The sequence below is a fragment of the Coturnix japonica genome, chromosome 5 (assembly GCF_001577835.2).
Source record: "Coturnix japonica isolate 7356 chromosome 5, Coturnix japonica 2.1, whole genome shotgun sequence".
In the NCBI taxonomy this organism is placed as follows: Eukaryota; Metazoa; Chordata; class Aves; order Galliformes; family Phasianidae; genus Coturnix; species Coturnix japonica.
The window spans coordinates 9,589,490-9,607,498 of NC_029520.1; the positions used below are offsets into that span (position 1 = coordinate 9,589,490).

At 42.7% G+C, this 18,009-nt stretch overlaps 1 protein-coding gene across 1 annotated transcript in view; it reads left to right on the plus strand.

Annotated features, from left to right (window-relative positions):
* The window catches only part of MUC2 (mucin 2, oligomeric mucus/gel-forming), a 63,122-nt gene that overhangs the window by 19,598 nt on the left and 25,515 nt on the right, over positions 1 to 18,009 (plus strand). The window contains 22 exon segments of the mRNA XM_032444897.1: positions 739 to 895; positions 1,994 to 2,122; positions 3,442 to 3,589; positions 4,490 to 4,533; positions 5,010 to 5,207; positions 5,563 to 5,589; positions 5,944 to 6,438; positions 7,277 to 7,465; positions 8,519 to 9,118; positions 9,612 to 9,694; positions 9,696 to 9,927; positions 9,930 to 10,199; positions 10,202 to 10,243; positions 10,869 to 11,000; positions 11,003 to 11,125; positions 11,748 to 11,938; positions 12,633 to 12,814; positions 13,507 to 13,697; positions 14,979 to 15,216; positions 15,855 to 15,903; positions 16,846 to 17,110; positions 17,195 to 17,303. Of these exon segments, the coding sequence (XP_032300788.1) occupies positions 739 to 895; positions 1,994 to 2,122; positions 3,442 to 3,589; positions 4,490 to 4,533; positions 5,010 to 5,207; positions 5,563 to 5,589; positions 5,944 to 6,438; positions 7,277 to 7,465; positions 8,519 to 9,118; positions 9,612 to 9,694; positions 9,696 to 9,927; positions 9,930 to 10,199; positions 10,202 to 10,243; positions 10,869 to 11,000; positions 11,003 to 11,125; positions 11,748 to 11,938; positions 12,633 to 12,814; positions 13,507 to 13,697; positions 14,979 to 15,216; positions 15,855 to 15,903; positions 16,846 to 17,110; positions 17,195 to 17,303 (4,094 nt within the window).

The window sequence follows — 18,009 nt, forward strand, 5'->3', positions numbered from 1 at the left end:
CCATCTTCGGGCAGAACCACATACTGTACTTGAAATTTGACTGCTGAAGAGACCACTGCTCCTGTTAATGTTCAAACTTCAGAAGTAATTTACTTGGAAATCGCTGACAGTGCAGTTTAAACAAGCTTCAATATTAGTGCTATGCTATAAATTGCCTGTCATAGCACATCTTTAATTCTTGTCTCTTTCCAGAAGTATACCAATATTAACAACAATTTGTTTTTATTTTATGGTGGAAAAGTCACAATTAACTTGTGTTTCTATATTGATTTCTTCAGGAGCTGAAATCCAATCCAAATTTCTCCTTCTCTGGTCCCAAGCAAAAATGTTGAAGTGTTTTCCTAATGTATGACTAGTTGAAGTAAAAAAACCGGCAAGCACAAAATATATTTGCTTTGTATTTGCTATGAAGTGCAGCCTTTCTGAGTCTGGTGGCTAGCAAAGCTTGCCAGATGACAAAGTCTTGACTTGCATTCATTCAGCTTGATATTGAGAGCAGTAGAATGTAACTCTGCTAGAAGATGTGGGCATTTAAAGAAGACTTATTTTTAATCTTAACAATTTATGAAGGTGTTATATTACCTCATACTAAATGCATGAAGCAATTTCTAGCCTGTACTGGTCAGTAGTTCTTAGAAACATCCTCATTCCTGTCCAGCTCAGTTCCCATTGTCTCAAGAGACATCTCAGGCTTATTTGCTTGGGGATGAGTTGTGGCATCATTTGTTTTTCCTATAGGTGAACCCATCTCCTTTCTATGATGCTTGCGTTCATGATGCCTGCTCTTGTGACAGTGGTGGAGACTGTGATTGCTTCTGTTCTGCTGTTGCTGCATATGCACAAGAATGTACCAAGGCTCAGGCTTGTGTTTTCTGGAGAAGTCCTGATATATGCCGTGAGTAACAGCTGAACACAACCGTATCTTTCTGTCTGCTGTCAGGGACCCCATTAAAGAAATTATGAATACCTCAGGGCTGTGCTTGCTGTGCAATGTGACTTATTTTCACAGCATTTCAGGGGACAGCCAGAACTAGCACATTTTTAATAGCAATCATGTTTTAATTTTGAGGGGTGATGGTGGTGATAGGAGTTTTAAGGTGAGGTGTTAAGTGGTCCTTTTTTTTACTTCATAACCGGTGAACTCCAGCTCCTGTTGTCTTCCTTCTGTTTTCACAAATGTTTCAGAATTGTTTTTTGTTTTTTTTTTTCTTTTACGCATATGGAAGTACTCTAGTGTAGGTGAACCTAATCAACATTGACTGTATAAGTAATGTTCATTAATGGTGTTCATCAGAAGTCATAAAAATGATGTAAGACGATATTTAAATTATATTTTTCATCTCTCTCCACAAAACAAAATTTTTAAAACCAAATTCTGAGATTCTAAATGCCAGAAATGGCAATTTAATTGTAAAAATTTATTCTGGTTCAAAATTAAGACTAGTTTAAATATTCAAGAGTAAGAAGTTGGTGATACAGCAAATTTCCTTCTTCTATCCATAGTCAACCAAACTGAGTTATTTTAATGTTGTATCCATAATATGTCAGATGCTTGTTCTTGACCTGCTGGAAGTGACTCAGCCTAGGTCATACAGCAAGCTGGAGCTACTTAGAATACATATTCTACAAGAGATTTTATGAATTTGCTAAGTAGATAGGGGAGAAAAGCTCACAGAAATGTACCCTTCATTTGAAATATAAACAAACACTAATTCTTGTTTTTTTTGTGTGTGTGTGGTTTTAATCAAATATTTTCCTCCTGCAGCTTAGGTGTTTAATATCAAAATCCCAGATTTTGATCTCAGATTTTGATGTAGTCTTTGTATATGTGTAACAGAAGGAAGTTCAAGTCCTGTACCTCACAATAATAATAATAATAATAAGACACTGCAGTCTTGACTTGTGGATTAATTTAGCTTTTATGCTTAATCATCTGGGCTGAGCTTCAATGTAACAACTGTATTTTTAATCAGCTTTCCTTTTTTCTCATCAGCAATATTTTGTGACTACTATAACCCTCGTGATGAGTGTGAATGGCACTACGAGCCTTGTGGCAGCAATATCATGACCTGCAGAATGATTTATAATGTCAGCACCAACTTCTCAGTTCCATACCTGGAAGGTAATAAATTCCTTGCTGTTTCAGTCTTCTATTTCATAAAACTTTGTCAAAGTGTCTTTAACAACAGTGGATTAATCATTTAGCTTTGCAAGATATTCTTAATTCTGTTTTCTTGAATTTGTGTCTCCAGCCATAAATACATTTAAAAGCAGGAACCAAAGTGTATTTGTGTGAGAAATGCAATGAGAAATGACAGATAATTTACAGTTTGCAGATGGAGTTTGTTTCACCAGTTGAGGGTATGGAAAAACGCAGATAATTTTTCTGTTTGTGATAGAGATACCTGGTATGCTGATGAGGCATAAATATGTTCTAGTATCCCAACAGATGTTGTGATACCTTGTTCATTATTGAGTGCACTTCCATATTTTTCACAAAGGGATTCTTGATATAGTGATCACATTTTAATATCTGTAGAAAAATCAGTATGTTTGTATTCTGATTTAACCTGGCAGGTAGCTCAGTGCTACACGGTTTTCATTCACTGCACTCTGGAAGAGAGAATTGAGGGGAAAAAAAGTGGAATTTCTAGGTTGAGATTAAAACCTTTTACTAAGACAGAAAATGAGAAGAAAAATAATAGTGATGATAGTGTGTGTGTGTATGTGTGTGTGTTTGTGTGTATTTACAAAGTAAGTGATGCACAGTGCAGGTTTTTACCACCCACTGACCCATACCCAGCCAGTCCTGCTCTAGCCAAATCCCCTCATTTGTGTAGCTTCATGTGAACTGTACAGTATGGAATATCCTTTGGCCAGTCCAGGTCATCTGTCCTAGTGTTCTTCCCTCCCAGCTTCTTGTGCATCTCTGCCAGTTCACTCTTCAGGACAGTGGAAGAAGCTTCAGCATCCTTAGCTGCGTACAGCACTACTGAGCAATAACTAAAACATCAGTGTATTATCAACTTCATTTGTCTCCTAAAGACAAAAATAGCATCACATCATATATTGTGAAGTAAATCTACTCTGTCCCAGCTGAAACCAAGGCTTTTTTTTTTTTTCTTGTGTGTGTGTATGTGTTTAAAAAAATAACTAATTTTCCATAGAACATAAAGGTTGTTGCAGTATTTTGAACTAAAAGAAAATATTTCTCCATTTTCATGAGTAAATTCTTATTTAGCTCTTGCAGTATTACCAGTGAGGATTGCTTAAATCTTTTGAAGAGGCTAACTGTCTAAGGACTGATTTCAATTGGGAATTTGTGATCTTTTTAACTATGCCTGATTCAGAGAGAATCATGTACTTTCAGAAGGTAACCTATTTGAGTTAACTCATCATACTTTTCTTCACTCTGTGTTCTGTGCTACTTGCCATTAACAGGTTGCTACCCTAGATGCCCTCATGAAAAACCTGTTTATAATGAAGAGACAAAAGAATGTGTGGCTGCAGATGAATGTTGGTGTTACCACAATGGTAAACCTGTTATCATTGGTGGAGAAATACCCACAGAAGAGAACTGTACAAAATGGTATGTAAAAATTCAAAAACATTTCAATTAATTTAGAAAGTAATTTATGTATTCTGGGCCCTCTTTTACTTTATTGAGCCTTAAGCATGTTTTTTAATAAGTAGAGATGCAATTGTATATTCTATACAATCTATCCAAATTTTATAGAATAGAATATATTCTCCATTATATATACAAATCAGAGGAACAGTGACATATTCTAGGTGAGACAGTCTCAAGAAATGCTACTTCCACTACACACGGGTTCTAAATTTTGCATCTGTAGTTTTCCAGACCCACGGTAATCAGTATTTCAAGATGATTGCGTCCTTCTGATAGGTCTGTTAGTAGAATCGTTAAATACACTATTGAAAGTGTCATAAATGATACATTGACAGCAAGCCTAGTTGTGTCTCTGGATCAGTCTTTTGATTCTTGTGGCTTTTGGGGAAGAGATGGGCTTTTTTGCCTTGTATTCTCATTTATGATAAAGATTTTGAAGTCACAGTGGACTGAAATAATCTGTACTATCCCTGAAGAAGGTGAATGAGTCCTAATTGTTCATTCCCAGAACCTTACTAATGATGGAATTGACATTTATGAATCCACATCGTTATCCAAGACAAAAATAAATACATAAATAAAACACAATTGCTCATAAGAGCAGATGTTATTACTGTGGTATTGCAACTTGCAGTACAAAACAGCTCACGATAGTTTAAGAAGTTGCACTTAAGGAATACAAATGATGACTTAAGTTGAATGAAGTAATAATGGGCAATATTAGAAGATGTTACAATCAGAAACATATCTAGTAGTATGAACGAAGAGCAGGTGAAAAAATTTTACATCTCCATGCTCTTGGCTCTGCTAGTCATAAAACATCTGTAACATTATAACTCTTGACATTTTTTCTTTTAGCGTGTGTCGCCCTTCGGGATCTATTGAGTGTACACCAATTCCAGGTAAGTAATGTTTTTAGGGTTTTGTTTCTTTTTCTTTTGTTGTTGTTGTTGTTGTTGCTCTTAAATTAAAAAAAGTGGAGAGGGGGTGGATTGTGGAGAAACCATGGAAGCACTGCATCTATCCTCTACAAAGGCTTTCTAGCCAAAGAAATTTTGACAGTGATTTTGTTGAGCCCTGATGCTAGTTAGTACCTGTTCAATCTTTTAATCATACCCTATATTTTTTCTTCCTATGTCTCATATCCAAACTTGTGGATTTCACTACAAGAGTTTACGAGATAATTTAATGCAACACTAGATCTAAGCTCCAAGTATAGCACTCAAAGGAGCATGCATGATACATTTAAATACTTGTAGCCTTGGTAAATCTGCGAGTCTTTTTTTTTTTCTTTTCTTTGTCTTCTGTTTTGCTTTTGTGTTCTTCTAATAGTCCTAGTAGAGAGAGAACAACATGCATGCTGAACTCTTTCTTGCAGGATGTCCTTGTGTAATCAATGGAACAAGTTATGAAGTGGGAGAAACTGTTGCAACAATAAAGGATGGGGATATATGCACAACATATGTTTGTGCAGAAAATGGATCTGTAGTTCCTGGAATTGCTTATCCTTGTCCATTAACTACTTCACCATCTACGATTACAACCTCCCCTGGTACAAGTACTCTTACCACCATTGGTAAGTTTTCAACAGAGATTTGCTTTTAAAATAACTTTATTTGAGTAAAATACTTCAATGATTGAACATAGAAGTATGCAGACTTATCATAGTTGACAAAGCTTGAGTGACACTTGCAAACAGTCTTGTTTCATTGCACTGAGGAAGATTTTAATGCTTTGAGTTTATTTACACTGCATGGAAGAAACTGTGACTGTAAATGTATAGGATTCTGTCTTCTGAGTATTCTGTGGAGATAATAGAAACTGTCTTAGCAGTCATAGCAGAATTTATAATTAGAATGTTTAAAACTAATGTTGTATGTTTTTCTAAAACATGCAGACGATGGAGTAATTTTTTTTCTTTTCTCTTTCAGTTACCACAAGTCCTCCAGTAACTACAAGTAAGTTTTAAATATAAAAACTAATTACCATAAAATGTCAAAAAATGAGTAAATTAAAGGTGGCCACTACTGAAAAACATTTTCAAAACAAAAGAAAAAAAATATTTTAAAAACCCAGAATTGCAGAAATGTGGGTAGTATAAAAAGGCTTCAGATTGGTGATTCTGTTTTCAGATAAAGCTTCTTGTTGAAAAGCCTGGTCACATTTAAACAATTTTTGAATTCTTTTCTCTTGCAAAAAAAATGGCAAATTGCAGTGCATTGTTTTACTCATTAATGGAGCTGAATACAAAATTAACCTTCTCAAAATGTCTTCTGTGAGCTCTGACACTGAACGTTTGTCTTTCCTTGCAGCTCCATGCCTTGGATTAATCTGCGATTGGTCTGAGTGGTTTGATGTTAGTAACCCTGAAGAAGATGGTGGTGACTATGAAACCTATGATGCAATAAGAATTGAACATGGAAACAAAATATGTACAGCTCCTGAAAATATTGAATGCAGAGCTAAAGATAGTCCTGATAAAACCTTAGAGGAACTTGGCCAAAAGGTGGAGTGTAATGTTACATATGGACTCATCTGTAAAAACGAGGAGCAAGATGCAAGTATCTGGCATCTTTGCTATAATTATGAAATCAGGGTAAACTGTTGTGAATGGCATGAAGTTCCTTGTGTGACTGCAAGTACACCAAGCTCAACACCAACTGCATCTTCAGTCACCACTGGAACAACTGTGCCCACTACTACAACTCAGCAGTCAACAACAATTACCACCGTACCAACACCCACTGCAACCACTACAAGCCAGCCCACTTCTTCAGTAACCACACCAGTAACTTCAGCCTCCACAGGTACTTAGCGGACCCTTTTTCTCTTTTCTTACCTTGCTGTAAGATATATAATGGACTGTCAGCTATTTAAAGCAAATATTGAGCAAATGCTTCACTGATTTTGATCTCTGTTCCTTTCCTGGAAAGAACATTCTCAGAAAGATACGTGTGAAATTAGAGTAGGCCTTGATTTGGTTTATCATCATTTTAGGCTCTGTCTGGCAGACCTGTGCAGAATTTCTTCATCCCACTTACTCTCTGACAGTACTGATACTTGTCTGTGGCTGTAGATCTAGGAAGAAAGGATTCCCTTGGCAGCCTTTGTGGAATGGTTTCACCCCGCAAAAAGCCTCTTGCTGTGAACCTGTTCCTCAGGCTGCCATTGCACTACAGAGAGGTGACACAAACTTCAGATAAAAACATATCCCTATGCATACTTCATTATTCAACCAGAGCTTCCCCTCTCAGTTATTACTCTGCGAGATAGCAAGGTGTTATGAGTGATAGAGCTGAGATGGGAAGAACCACAGGACTTTTTTTTCTTCATCTTTTCCACTGGTGGGGGATTTTTTATTTAGTGAGAAGCCCAACAAAGCAATGTAACAAACCTCTTCAGTAGAAAAGGGGGTGTCTTAACAATGTCTGTGTCCAGATTTGGCCCTAGTCTGCTTTCTGGAACCTGGAAGGAAAGGCCTTTGCTGCAGAAAAACCAGGCTCAGCCAGCTGTAAATTTGTGGCAGTTAACTCCTTAACTTCTGTCAGTGCCTTTTGTATCCCACTCATACATATGCTTGCATCTTTACATGTTATTTCTGTCCATGTTGTTCATAATTATTCCTCTTGCTGATGACCCTTTCAGTATCAACTGCTCCCACACCGACTCCATCAGAGTCACCGACCAGTACTGCCACCACAACACCCTTCAGCAGCAGTACCCAGGGAACTACTCTGACCGTTCCTGGCGTATCCTCATCCACTCCGACAGTTACAAGCACAGTCCTACCACCAATAGTAACTCAAACCCACACTCCTCCACCTTCACAACCAGGTAGTTAATTTCTCTGTGTTGTTAGTATTGCCTTGGTATGGGAGAAACTGTCTATTGGCACCAAATGTATGTCTTCACTGCAGTACTCTGAAGAAAACAGTTTATGCAGATTTAAAAAAACAAACAAAAAATCATCAGAGCTATAGGTTACTAGGCTCTAAGCTTAGGAGAGAGAGTGCTCAACATGGTTATGGAAGTCAGTTCCTACTCCTTGATTATCCTGAACACAAGGATATTTTTCATGGTGCTTCTGCCTACCTTAGGCCAATACGGTGCTGGTAGAAAGTCTTACTTTTTCTGCTTTTTGGGCTTTGTCTTTCAGCTGGAGAGAAAGAATGTACATAGAAGAACATATGGTGTGACATGGCTTATTTTTTGTGGCAATGTAATTTCATTTCAGGTGCTGTTTGGTTATGTCTTTGTTCTGTTCATTCTCTTGTGACGACTTGGGCTGTTTTACAGCTCATCTGCCCTCCAAAGGCTGATTTTGCCCTGTCAGGATCTGGGGAAAAATTTCAGCCAATGACTTACCTCTTGCTATGGAGTGAGACTCTGGGCAGCAAGGTTCTGCTAGAGTTCACCACAGTGCTGGGAAGCAGCCAAAGATTTTGGTGGCAGTATGCATACAGTGCCTGCTCGCTCTGTGACTGTGATTCTTTCCTGAGTTTGGATTTGCCCAGGTGAAAGCTGTGAGAGTCCTTACTTGATTCTGCTGTACCTTACATGTTGCCCTTAGGCAAGTTTTTTGCACATAAGAAACCCCAAATGGAACTTGCCATGTTTATAAGGGGGAGAACACATAGTTCAATAGTACCTGAGTCCTGATATTGTCCTGGGGCAATAGAAAATAGGGCAAAGAAAGGGAGGTCTGACCACGCTAATGAGCTTTGTTGTGGCCAGGGTTGACTGACTAGTGTAGGTGAGTAGCAGAGTACAAGGTGAACCGTTGTGTGCAGAGGGGGCATAGTAAACCAACATTAACAGTGCTGGAACTAACAGTGACTGTCTTTGTCTCTATTGTTCCTGAATATTACTCTTCTTGATGTCCCCCAGAGAGAAATTGTGAATGCATCTGGACAGACTGGATTGATATGAGTCAACCAGATAGATCTGATGTGAACAGTGGAGACTATGAAAACATTGACAAAATAAATGAATCCTCCATGGTATGCGTGAAAGCTGAGAATATTTCATGCAGAGCGAAGGATTACCCTAACATTTCTCTTGAAGAATTAGGGCAGAAGGTTGAATGCAACGTTAACACAGGGCTTACCTGTAACAATAAGGATCAAGAAAACAACAGCGATGTTAAATACTGCCATAACTATGAGATCAGTATCTGCTGCACACCAAACATACCAGAGTGTTTACCAAGTACGGAACATACCACAACAGTCAGCACACCAGTGTCACACTCAGTCACTACAACCACAGTTTTCACTTCAACTGTGTCAAGCACAACTGCCTCACCAACAACTGGGTCTTCCCCCACTTCCACCTCTGGCACGACGCTTTCCAGCACCAGCAGCAGCACCGTGAGCACCACGCCTGTTACTAGCACAACCACAACATCCAGCTCGACTTTGGTCAGCACGCCCACACCCAGGCCAACACCCACCACGTCCCTACCACCTCCACCCACAACAACAGAAGGTAATGTCTGCTCCTGCTGTTATCTTAGTTTGTTTTCTTGTAGACTTTCTCTGATGGATATCTTTTTATTGAACATGTGCCTCATGCTAGTTCTCATGCTTCCTGTTTGCAAGGAGAAGAATGCTTGTGTCTTGAGCAGAAACTCCCGTTTTATCTTACTCTGCAGGGCTCTGTAGAAAATACTTTATTCTGTATCCTCCTAAAACCTGCTTTGATTAGACAGGAAGTCTTTCTTTTTGCTGCTCATCCTCTTGGGCAATGCTTATCTGACCATATTCTGCTACAAGTCATTTACTCTTTCTGGCACTGGCATGACATATTTCTTCTGGGAAAAGCATGTTTTCCCCGAAGGGTGTCAAGGGATAGTCTTAAGGTGGATGACTGGCACTTAGTGCCTTCAGCGATTACATAATCTTCCTATCTGATATCCCCTCCTCCATGCCATTCTCTAGTTGCTAATTTTTACATATTATTTACTGATGTACTTCTACAGTAATCTGCACGTTCCCCCCGGAGGACTGCATTTGGACTGACTGGATCGATGTGAGTTACCCACAGTATGGCCCGGAGAGTGGTTGATGATGAGACCTTTGAAACTATTCAGAATAAGATCCCTTCATGGAACTGTACGAAGGTAGAGAATGTTTCCTGCAGAGCGGAGAAAATTCCCAAACACTCCTATAGAAGATTAGGGCAGAAGTGGAATGTGATGTTATACACAGGACTCATCTGTACACATAAGGATCAAACCATAGGGGGTGTGATACCAATGCCGATATGCCTGAATTATCAGATCAAAGTCTGCTGTGCTCCCCAATAAGTCCAGAGTGCACAACAGCGATCACAACTACAACCACAGGAGAAACCAGCACATCAGTGTCCCTCTCGCCGACAACAAGTACAACTTACACTCCGAGTGTGTCAAGCACCACTGCCCCGCCAACTGCAACCGCGTCTTCCCCCACTTCCACCTCTGGCACGACACTCTCCAGCACCAGCAGCAGCACCGTGAGCACCACGCCTGTTACGAGCATGCCCACTACATCCAGCTCGACTTCGGTCAGCACGTCCACACCAGGCCCACACCCACCACCTCCCTACCACCTGAAACCTCGACAACGGAAGGTAATTGTCTGTCCACGCTGTCTGGTCTTACATTGCGGACGGAGAGGGGAATGCCGTGATCTCCTGATCTTAGGCTTTGTGCATGGGCTGAGGGCACTGACTGATTGCTGAATGTTTCTTAATGAGAATGTTTCTAAATCAGACCTCGATTTCTGTGTTGGAGTCGTGGAGAGTGCTTTCGTCCTGGTCAGAAGATTCCTTGTTCCTGACACAAATGTAGCAGGTTTCATGGACAAGGAACAGGTGGCGTCTCCAAGGAATTCACTGTGACAAAAATAGAAAAGGAAGAATGAAGCCTAAGCCTGATTGGAAGGTATTTATTTGGCTTAAGTGTTGCTGATTTCTTTTTCTCAGTGTAAACTTTTTACAGAGCAGGCAGTGTGTTGATGCAGACTGTCATAGGTGTAAAACATTTGCATGTGTCTCCCATGGAGGTTGTAGGAGGCCTTGTTGTGTATAATTTCGGAATGATGAAAATTAAGCTAATGAAAAGTTGTGATTTCCAACTCTCTGAATTTTGCTGGGTTCCTGCTTGTGGAGAATGATGAACACAATGGTGTAGCACGGAGTTCAAGAGGAAATGCAATTTGCCTGCTTGCACTGATGAAACCCTGTGTTTTCCCAGGTTCCACTTCGCAGAGCACCACGAGCACAACAGTGTCGAGTACAAGTGTGTCAAGCACCACTGCCCCACCAACTGCAACTGCGTCTTCCCCCACTTCCACCTCTGGCACGACGCTCTCCAGCACCAGCAGCAGCACACTGTGAGCACCACGCCTGTTACGAGCACGCCCACTACATCCAGCTCGACTTCGGTCAGCACGTCCACAACAGGCCCACACCCAACCACCTCCCTACCACCTGAAACCCGGACAACGGAAGGTAATTGTCAGTTCCACGCTGTCTGGTCTTCCGTTGCAGACGGAGAGGTGAAGGCACATAATCACCTGACCTTAGGTTTGTGCATGTTGCTGAGAGCTGAGACTGATTGCTGACTGTTTCTTAATGGAGCGGGAGGCTAGATGCAGACCTCAGTTTTGTGGGTGGGGGGGAACAGAGTGCTTTTGTCCTGGGCAGAATGTGCCTTGTTCCCTGACACCACATGTAACGGGTTTCCTGCACAGGGAAGGGTGGTGTCTCCATGGAATTCATTTTGACAGAAATATTGAAGGAAGAGTGAAGCCTAAGGCTAATTGGAAGGCATTCCTCTGGCTCAAGGGCTGCCGAGTTCTTTTTGTCTGTGTAAACTTTTTAGGAAGCAGGCAGTGTTTGATGCAGCGCTGGTCATAAGTATAACATTTACATGTGTCCCCCATGGAGGTTGCAGTAAACCTTGGTGAATAATTTGAATGATGAATAGAAAGTCAATGAAAAGTTCTGTATTTCAGCTTTCAGAATTTTGCTGGATTCCTGCTTGTGGAGAATGATGAACACAATGGTGTAGCAAGGAGTTCAAGAGGAAATGCAATTGCCTGCTTGCACTGATGAACCCTTGTTTTCCCAGGTTCCACTTCGCAGAGCACCACGAGCACAACAAGTGTGTCGAGTACAAGTGTGTCAAGCACCACTGCCCACAACTGCAACCGCGTCTTCCCCCACTTCCACCTCTGGCACGACGCTCTCCAGCACCAGCAGCAGCACCGTGGAGCACCACACCTGTTACGAGCACGCCCACTACATCCAGCTCGACTTCCGGTCAGCACGTCCACACCCAGGCCATCCCACCACCTCCCTACCACCTGAAACCTCGACAACGGAAGGTAGTTGTATGGTCCATGCTGTCTAGTCTTGCTTTGCGGATGGAGAGGTGAAGGCCCGTGATCTCTTGATCTTAGGCTTTGTGCATGGGCTGAGGGCAGCGACTGATTGCTGAATGTTCCTTAATGAAGCGGGGGCATATATGCAGGCTCCGATATCTATGTTGGAGGCATGCAGAGTGCTTTTGTCCTGGGCAGAATGTGCCTTGTTCCCTGACACAAAATGTAATAGGTTTCCTGCAACAAGGAACAGGTGGTGTCTCCATGGAATGTGACAAAAATTTTGAAGGAAGGATGAAGCCTAAGCCTGATTGGATGGCATTTATTTGGCTTAATTGTTGCTGATTCTTTTTGTCAGTGTAAACTTTTTTAGGGAGCAGGCAGTGTTTGATGCAGCATTGGTCATTGGTGTAATGTTTGCAAGTGTCTCCCATGGAGGTTGTAGGAAGCCTTGTTGTGTATAATTTCAGAATGAGGAAAACAAAGCTAATGAAAAGTTCTGTTTTCCAACTCTCTGAATTTTGCTGGGTTCTTGCTTGTGGAGTATTATGAACACAATGGTGTAGCATGGAGTTCAAGAGGAAATGCAATTTGCCTGCGCTTGCACTTGATGAAACACTGTGTTGTCCCAGGTTCACTTCGCAGAGCACCACGAGCACAACAGTGTCGAGTACAAGTGTGTCAAGCACCACTGCCCACCAACTGCAATCGCGTCTTCCCCACTTCCACCTCTTGCACGACGCTTCCAGCACAGCAGCAGCACCGTGAGCACCACGCCTGTACGAGCTCGCCCACTACATCCAGCTCGACTTCGGTCAGCACGTCCACACCCAGGCCACTCCACATCTCCCTACCACCTGAAACCTCGACAACGGAAGGTAATTGTCTGTCCACGCTGTCTGGTCTTCCGTTGCAGACGGAGAGGTGAAGGCACATAATCACCTGACCTTAGGCTTTGTGCATGTGCTGAGAGCTGAGACTGATTGCTGACTGTTTCTTAATGGAGCGGGAGCCTAGATGCAGACCTCAATTTTGTGGGTGGGGGGGATCAGAGTGCTTTTGTCCTGGGGCAGAATGTGCCTTGTTCCCTGGACACACATGTAACAGGTTTCCTGCACAGGGAACTGTGTTGTCTCCATGGAATTCACTGTGACAGAACTAGAGAAGGAAGAATGAAGCCTATGGCTGATTGGAAGGCATTTCTCTGGCTCAAGGGCTGCCAAGATCTTTTTGTCTGTGTAAACATTTTAGGCAGCAGGCAGTGTTTGATGCAGCGTTGGTCATAAGTATAACATTTACATTAGTCTCCCATGGAGGTCATAGGAAACCTTGGTGAATAATTTCGGAATGATGAATAGAAAGTCAATGAAAAGTTCTGTATTTTCAGCTTTCAAATTTTGCTGGGATTCCTGCTTGTGGAGAATGATGAACACAATGGTGTAGCACGGAGTTCAAGAGGAAATGCAATTTGCCTGCTTGCACTGATGAAACCCTGTGTTTTCCCAGGTTCCACTTCGCAGAGCACCACGAGCACAACAGTGTCGAGTACAAGTGTGTCAAGCCCCACTGCCCCACGCCAACTGCAACCGGCATCTTCCCCCACTTTTCACCTCTGCACGACGCTCTCCCAGCACCAGACAGCACCGTGAGCACCACACCTGTTACGAGGCACGCCCACTACATACCAGTCGACTTCGGTCAGCACGTCCACACCCAGGCCCCTCCCACCCACCTCCCTACCACCTGAAACCTCGACAACGAAGGTAATTTGTATGGGCCATGCTGTCTAGTCTTGGCTTTGCGGACGGAGAGGGGAAGGCCCGTGTCTCTTGATCTTAGGCTTTGTGCATGCGCTGTGGGCAGCAAACTGATTGCTGAATGTTCCTTAATGGAACGGGGGATATATGCAGACCTCGATTTCTGTGTGTGGAGGCATGGAGAGTGTGATTGTCCTGGCAGCTGGTTCCTTGTTCCCTGTTCACACATTTGCTAAGGGAAGTTTTTTCACTCAGGAGCAGCTGGTGCTATTATTTGCTGTCATTGGTCTGATGGGAAGTCTTGTTTTTGCTGCTGTGATATCTTGTCCTCAGTCTAGAGAGAACTTTCCCTTCTGAGGTGTTTCTTGTAAGGGCTGGGAGCTTTCCTTGTGGACCTAGTATTTTCAGGGACTTTTAGGTCACAGAGTTGTCCGCCCTGCGACTTATCTTCTTCTGCAATAGTGTTCAAAAGTTTTTTAGCACTGGTACTGCTTCTCTGACGGCCAGATGTCACATCCTGTCCTGCTGAAGGAGTGTAAGCGTTGGTTCGGAGTCAGCACCTGAGTGTATCACGGAGTGTTTTCTTCCATGGTTGTTAAGAACAATTTTGGAGGAACCTGGCTTCCAGCCTGTGGCATGGATATCTGAAGAAATATGAGAATTTAAGTTGTAGCAAATAGCGTGGCAATGACAAATGATGGCAGAATGGCTTTCATTTTGTGGAGAGTAGGATAAGAACGAGAGTTGTGAAGTTGTCCTGGAGCCCCAAGGAAGTCTGAGAGAGGAAATTATTTGTGGAGTGACAGGGGCCATGTAATTTCCAGCATGGGGAAAAGAACATGGCAGATAAAGGGTAAGGAAGAATGGAGGCTAAAGGAATGGAATGGGAGAATGTCAGACAGGCTTTAAGGCTGCTGAGTTCTTCCTTTCCGTGCATTGTGTTCCACCATGTGCGCGGTGATTTGATGCAAAAATTTTTGTAGGTGTGAAATGGAGTATTTGTGCTGTCTGCCCATGGAGGTTGTAGGAAGGAAGCCCTTGATTGCGTTAATTGTTGGAACGAAAACAATTCCTTCTATTATCTTCACAGTCTCTAAACATCGGCTGGGTTTCCTGCTGTTGATGGGAGAATGATGAACACAGAATTGTGTTAGCGAATGGTGTTCAAGAGGAATCTGCACATTGCCTGCTTGCACTGATGAAACCCTGGTCTTTTTCCAGGTTCCACTATACGCAAGGCACCACGAGCACAACAGTGTCGGTACAAGTGTGTCATAAGCAACCACGCCCCGAACCAAACTGCAACTGCCGATCTTCCCCACTTCAACCTACTGGCACGACGCTACCCAAGCACCGCTAAGCAGCACCGGATGAACACCGACAGCGCGCTGTCGACGGAGCACAGACCCACTCCATGCGCTCGACCTGGAGAGAGTACAAGTCAGACGGCGCACGACGCGTAGGCCCAAGAACAGCCCGACCGACACTCCATACCAACTGAGTAAAGCCTCAAGACAACGGAATGGGTAATGTCTAGGGCACCAGCCTTAGTCTGTACACAGCTACGTATACTGCGCATCCTCTGACTTTGCGGAGCGACGGAGAGAGATGACATGCCCTGTCTCCTGATCTTAGCTGTGAATAGCATGGGAAGACTCGCAGAAGGAACAGCGCCACTGATTGCTGAATGTTCCGTTCCTGCCACTCCGGGACCCTAGAGTATAGGACCTTGCGAATCCTTCTCTCAGTCTTTGAGATGAATCCACATGGGAGAGTGCTTGTGTTCCCTGGTTTCAGGGAATGTTCGTGTTCCCTGAGCAAACGCACATGGAAGATATGAATGAGAGCGGCTTTTATCACTTATGGAGGCATACTGCGTCATGGCTTTTTGGAGCGCCAGGGTGTGTATGATTTTCCTTTTGGTGTATTGTGGTATCTATCTCCTAAGCCTGGAGAGAACGTTATCCATTAACTGTGGTATCTTGTGAGTAAGGTCCGATTGGAACTTATATTGTGGAGGGCGCCAAGCTCAATGGTTTTAAAAGGGGGTGGTATGTGTTTCTTTTTCGATGTAGTTGACTCCTCAATCTCGCTCAGTATTTCTGTCTCTCGTCGTCAGCTTGTAGTGGAACAATTGGTGTATATGGTATTAATGCAGTGCTTTCGTCTGTCTCCATTTAGCTATGCCGTTCACATCAATCGATTCAGCCATGCATTGACCAATTGAAGGGAGGTGTAGCAGTGTGTTATTTGTTTGATTGAGTTTCATTTGTTGGTTTGTTTTTTAGGTTTTTCCATAATTTTTTTTTTTTTATTTTTTTTTTTTAAAAGCAAGTAGCCTCCTGTGTAATCAGGAAGCATAACTATGGCTGCTTGGGAACAGAGTTTTGAAGGAGCCGCCTTCAGTTCTTTGGTAGAGGGCAGGCAGAAAAAACATCGAGCGTGTAAATCGAGAATTGTAGATTAATGGCATGGCAAGAAAACGTAGTGATATAGAATGTTTTCAAGCACCTGAGAGGTGAATATAAGCTAATAAGTAATATGCTTGACGTTGGATGGCGGTGAGGGGACACTTAACTTAAATGGAAAGTTTAGTATCTGTGAAAAGAAATCGGAAGGTAGACGTGTATGTCTGCAGCAGGAATAAAACGGTCGTTGTCAATCAAGCGAGTAAGGAATTCATTGTTGACAAAGAAATAGAAGTAACGGGAAAAAGATAAAGTGCCTGAAGCCTGATTGGAAGTTATTCATTTGGCTCTAAGTGCTGGCTGAATTCTGTTTGCTGTGTAAAACCTTTTAGAGAGCAGGCAGAGGTTTTGGCTGGCAGCATTGGTCAATAGGTGTAATGTTTGCATGTTGTCTCCCATGAGAAGTTGTAGGAAGCCTTTGTTTGTGATATAAGTTTTGGAATGATGGAAATTAAGCTAATTATTGAAAAAGTTGTGATTTTCCAACTCTCTGAATTTTGACTGAGGTTCCTGGCCTTGTGCCTGAGATGAGAATACTAAAATGGTTGTAGGCACGGAGATTCAAGAGGAAATTGCAATTTTTGCCTGTTTTCCAATGATGAAACCCTTGCTTTTTCCAGGTCTCCACTTCGACAGAGCACCACGAGCACAACAGTGTCGAGTACAAGTGGTGTCAAGACAACCACTGCCCCCACCAACTGACAACTGCGTCTTCCCCACTCTTCCACCTCTGGCACGACTCTTTCCCAAGCACCCGCAGCGGAGCACCAGAAATGAGCACCACACTGTTACGAGATGCCCACTACATCCAGCTTCGACTTCGGTCACACGTTCACTACCCACGGCCCCTCACCACCTCCCTACCACCTGAACCTACGACAACGAGTAATTGCTCTGGTCCATGACTGTCTGCGTATCTTCTGTTGCATGTTGAGAGTGTGTACAGAGTGCATGATACTCCTGTCTTAGGCTGGTTATGCATATTGCGCTCGGGAACAGCATCGTGTCTGTACCGGCGCACTCTACTAGTGACTGATTATCTCGGTATGTTTATATCCTCTGTAGCTGACTTGCCAAGGTGACATGTTCCTTAATGGAGCAGGACGCCTTGAATTTAGACCCTCCAAGTCCGCTCCTAAGTCTGACACTCAGGTTGGACCCTAGGACCTCCGCTCGACGAACGACGAGGCGCTGTGTCTGATTTGGCCCTTAGCGCTCAGGAGAGTCGCCTTCGCTTCTTTACAGGGCTCCACACCACACAAGATTTTTCTATTAAAGTATATTCATTACAGAGCAACTGGTTGGCTTACTTTGTGTTCTTTCTTATTACACGTTGTGAGGAGATCACGCTGTTCTCGTCTTACTAAGTGTTCGGTGAGATAATTTCTCTACACTTGTGAGTGTTTGTGTGAGGCTTGTGCTCTTGCCTTTTTGCTGGTCTCTTTTTTCTGCTGCTGTCATTGGCCGTTATGAAGGTTTTTCAGACTTCTTATGTTTCTCTTGCATCATTAGTCCTGTATTTCGTCATGGTGCTAGGCTCAGTTCTTCTAGGTTGGCATGTGTGTGACGTTTCACATGCACACCTGAAGGAGCAGTAAGCATTTTTTTTCCAAGGCATCCTGGGTAAGGCCATCCTAAAAGGTAAGGTATCCAGGAGCGGTTTCTTATGTTGTTTGTGAGAACAGTTTTGAAGGAGTTGGTTTTCTGGCCTGTGGTGTGGGCAGCGGGAAGTGTTGGCTAATTTGATTTTTGGTTGTTTTCAATGGCGGTTGGTGAACGGAAAA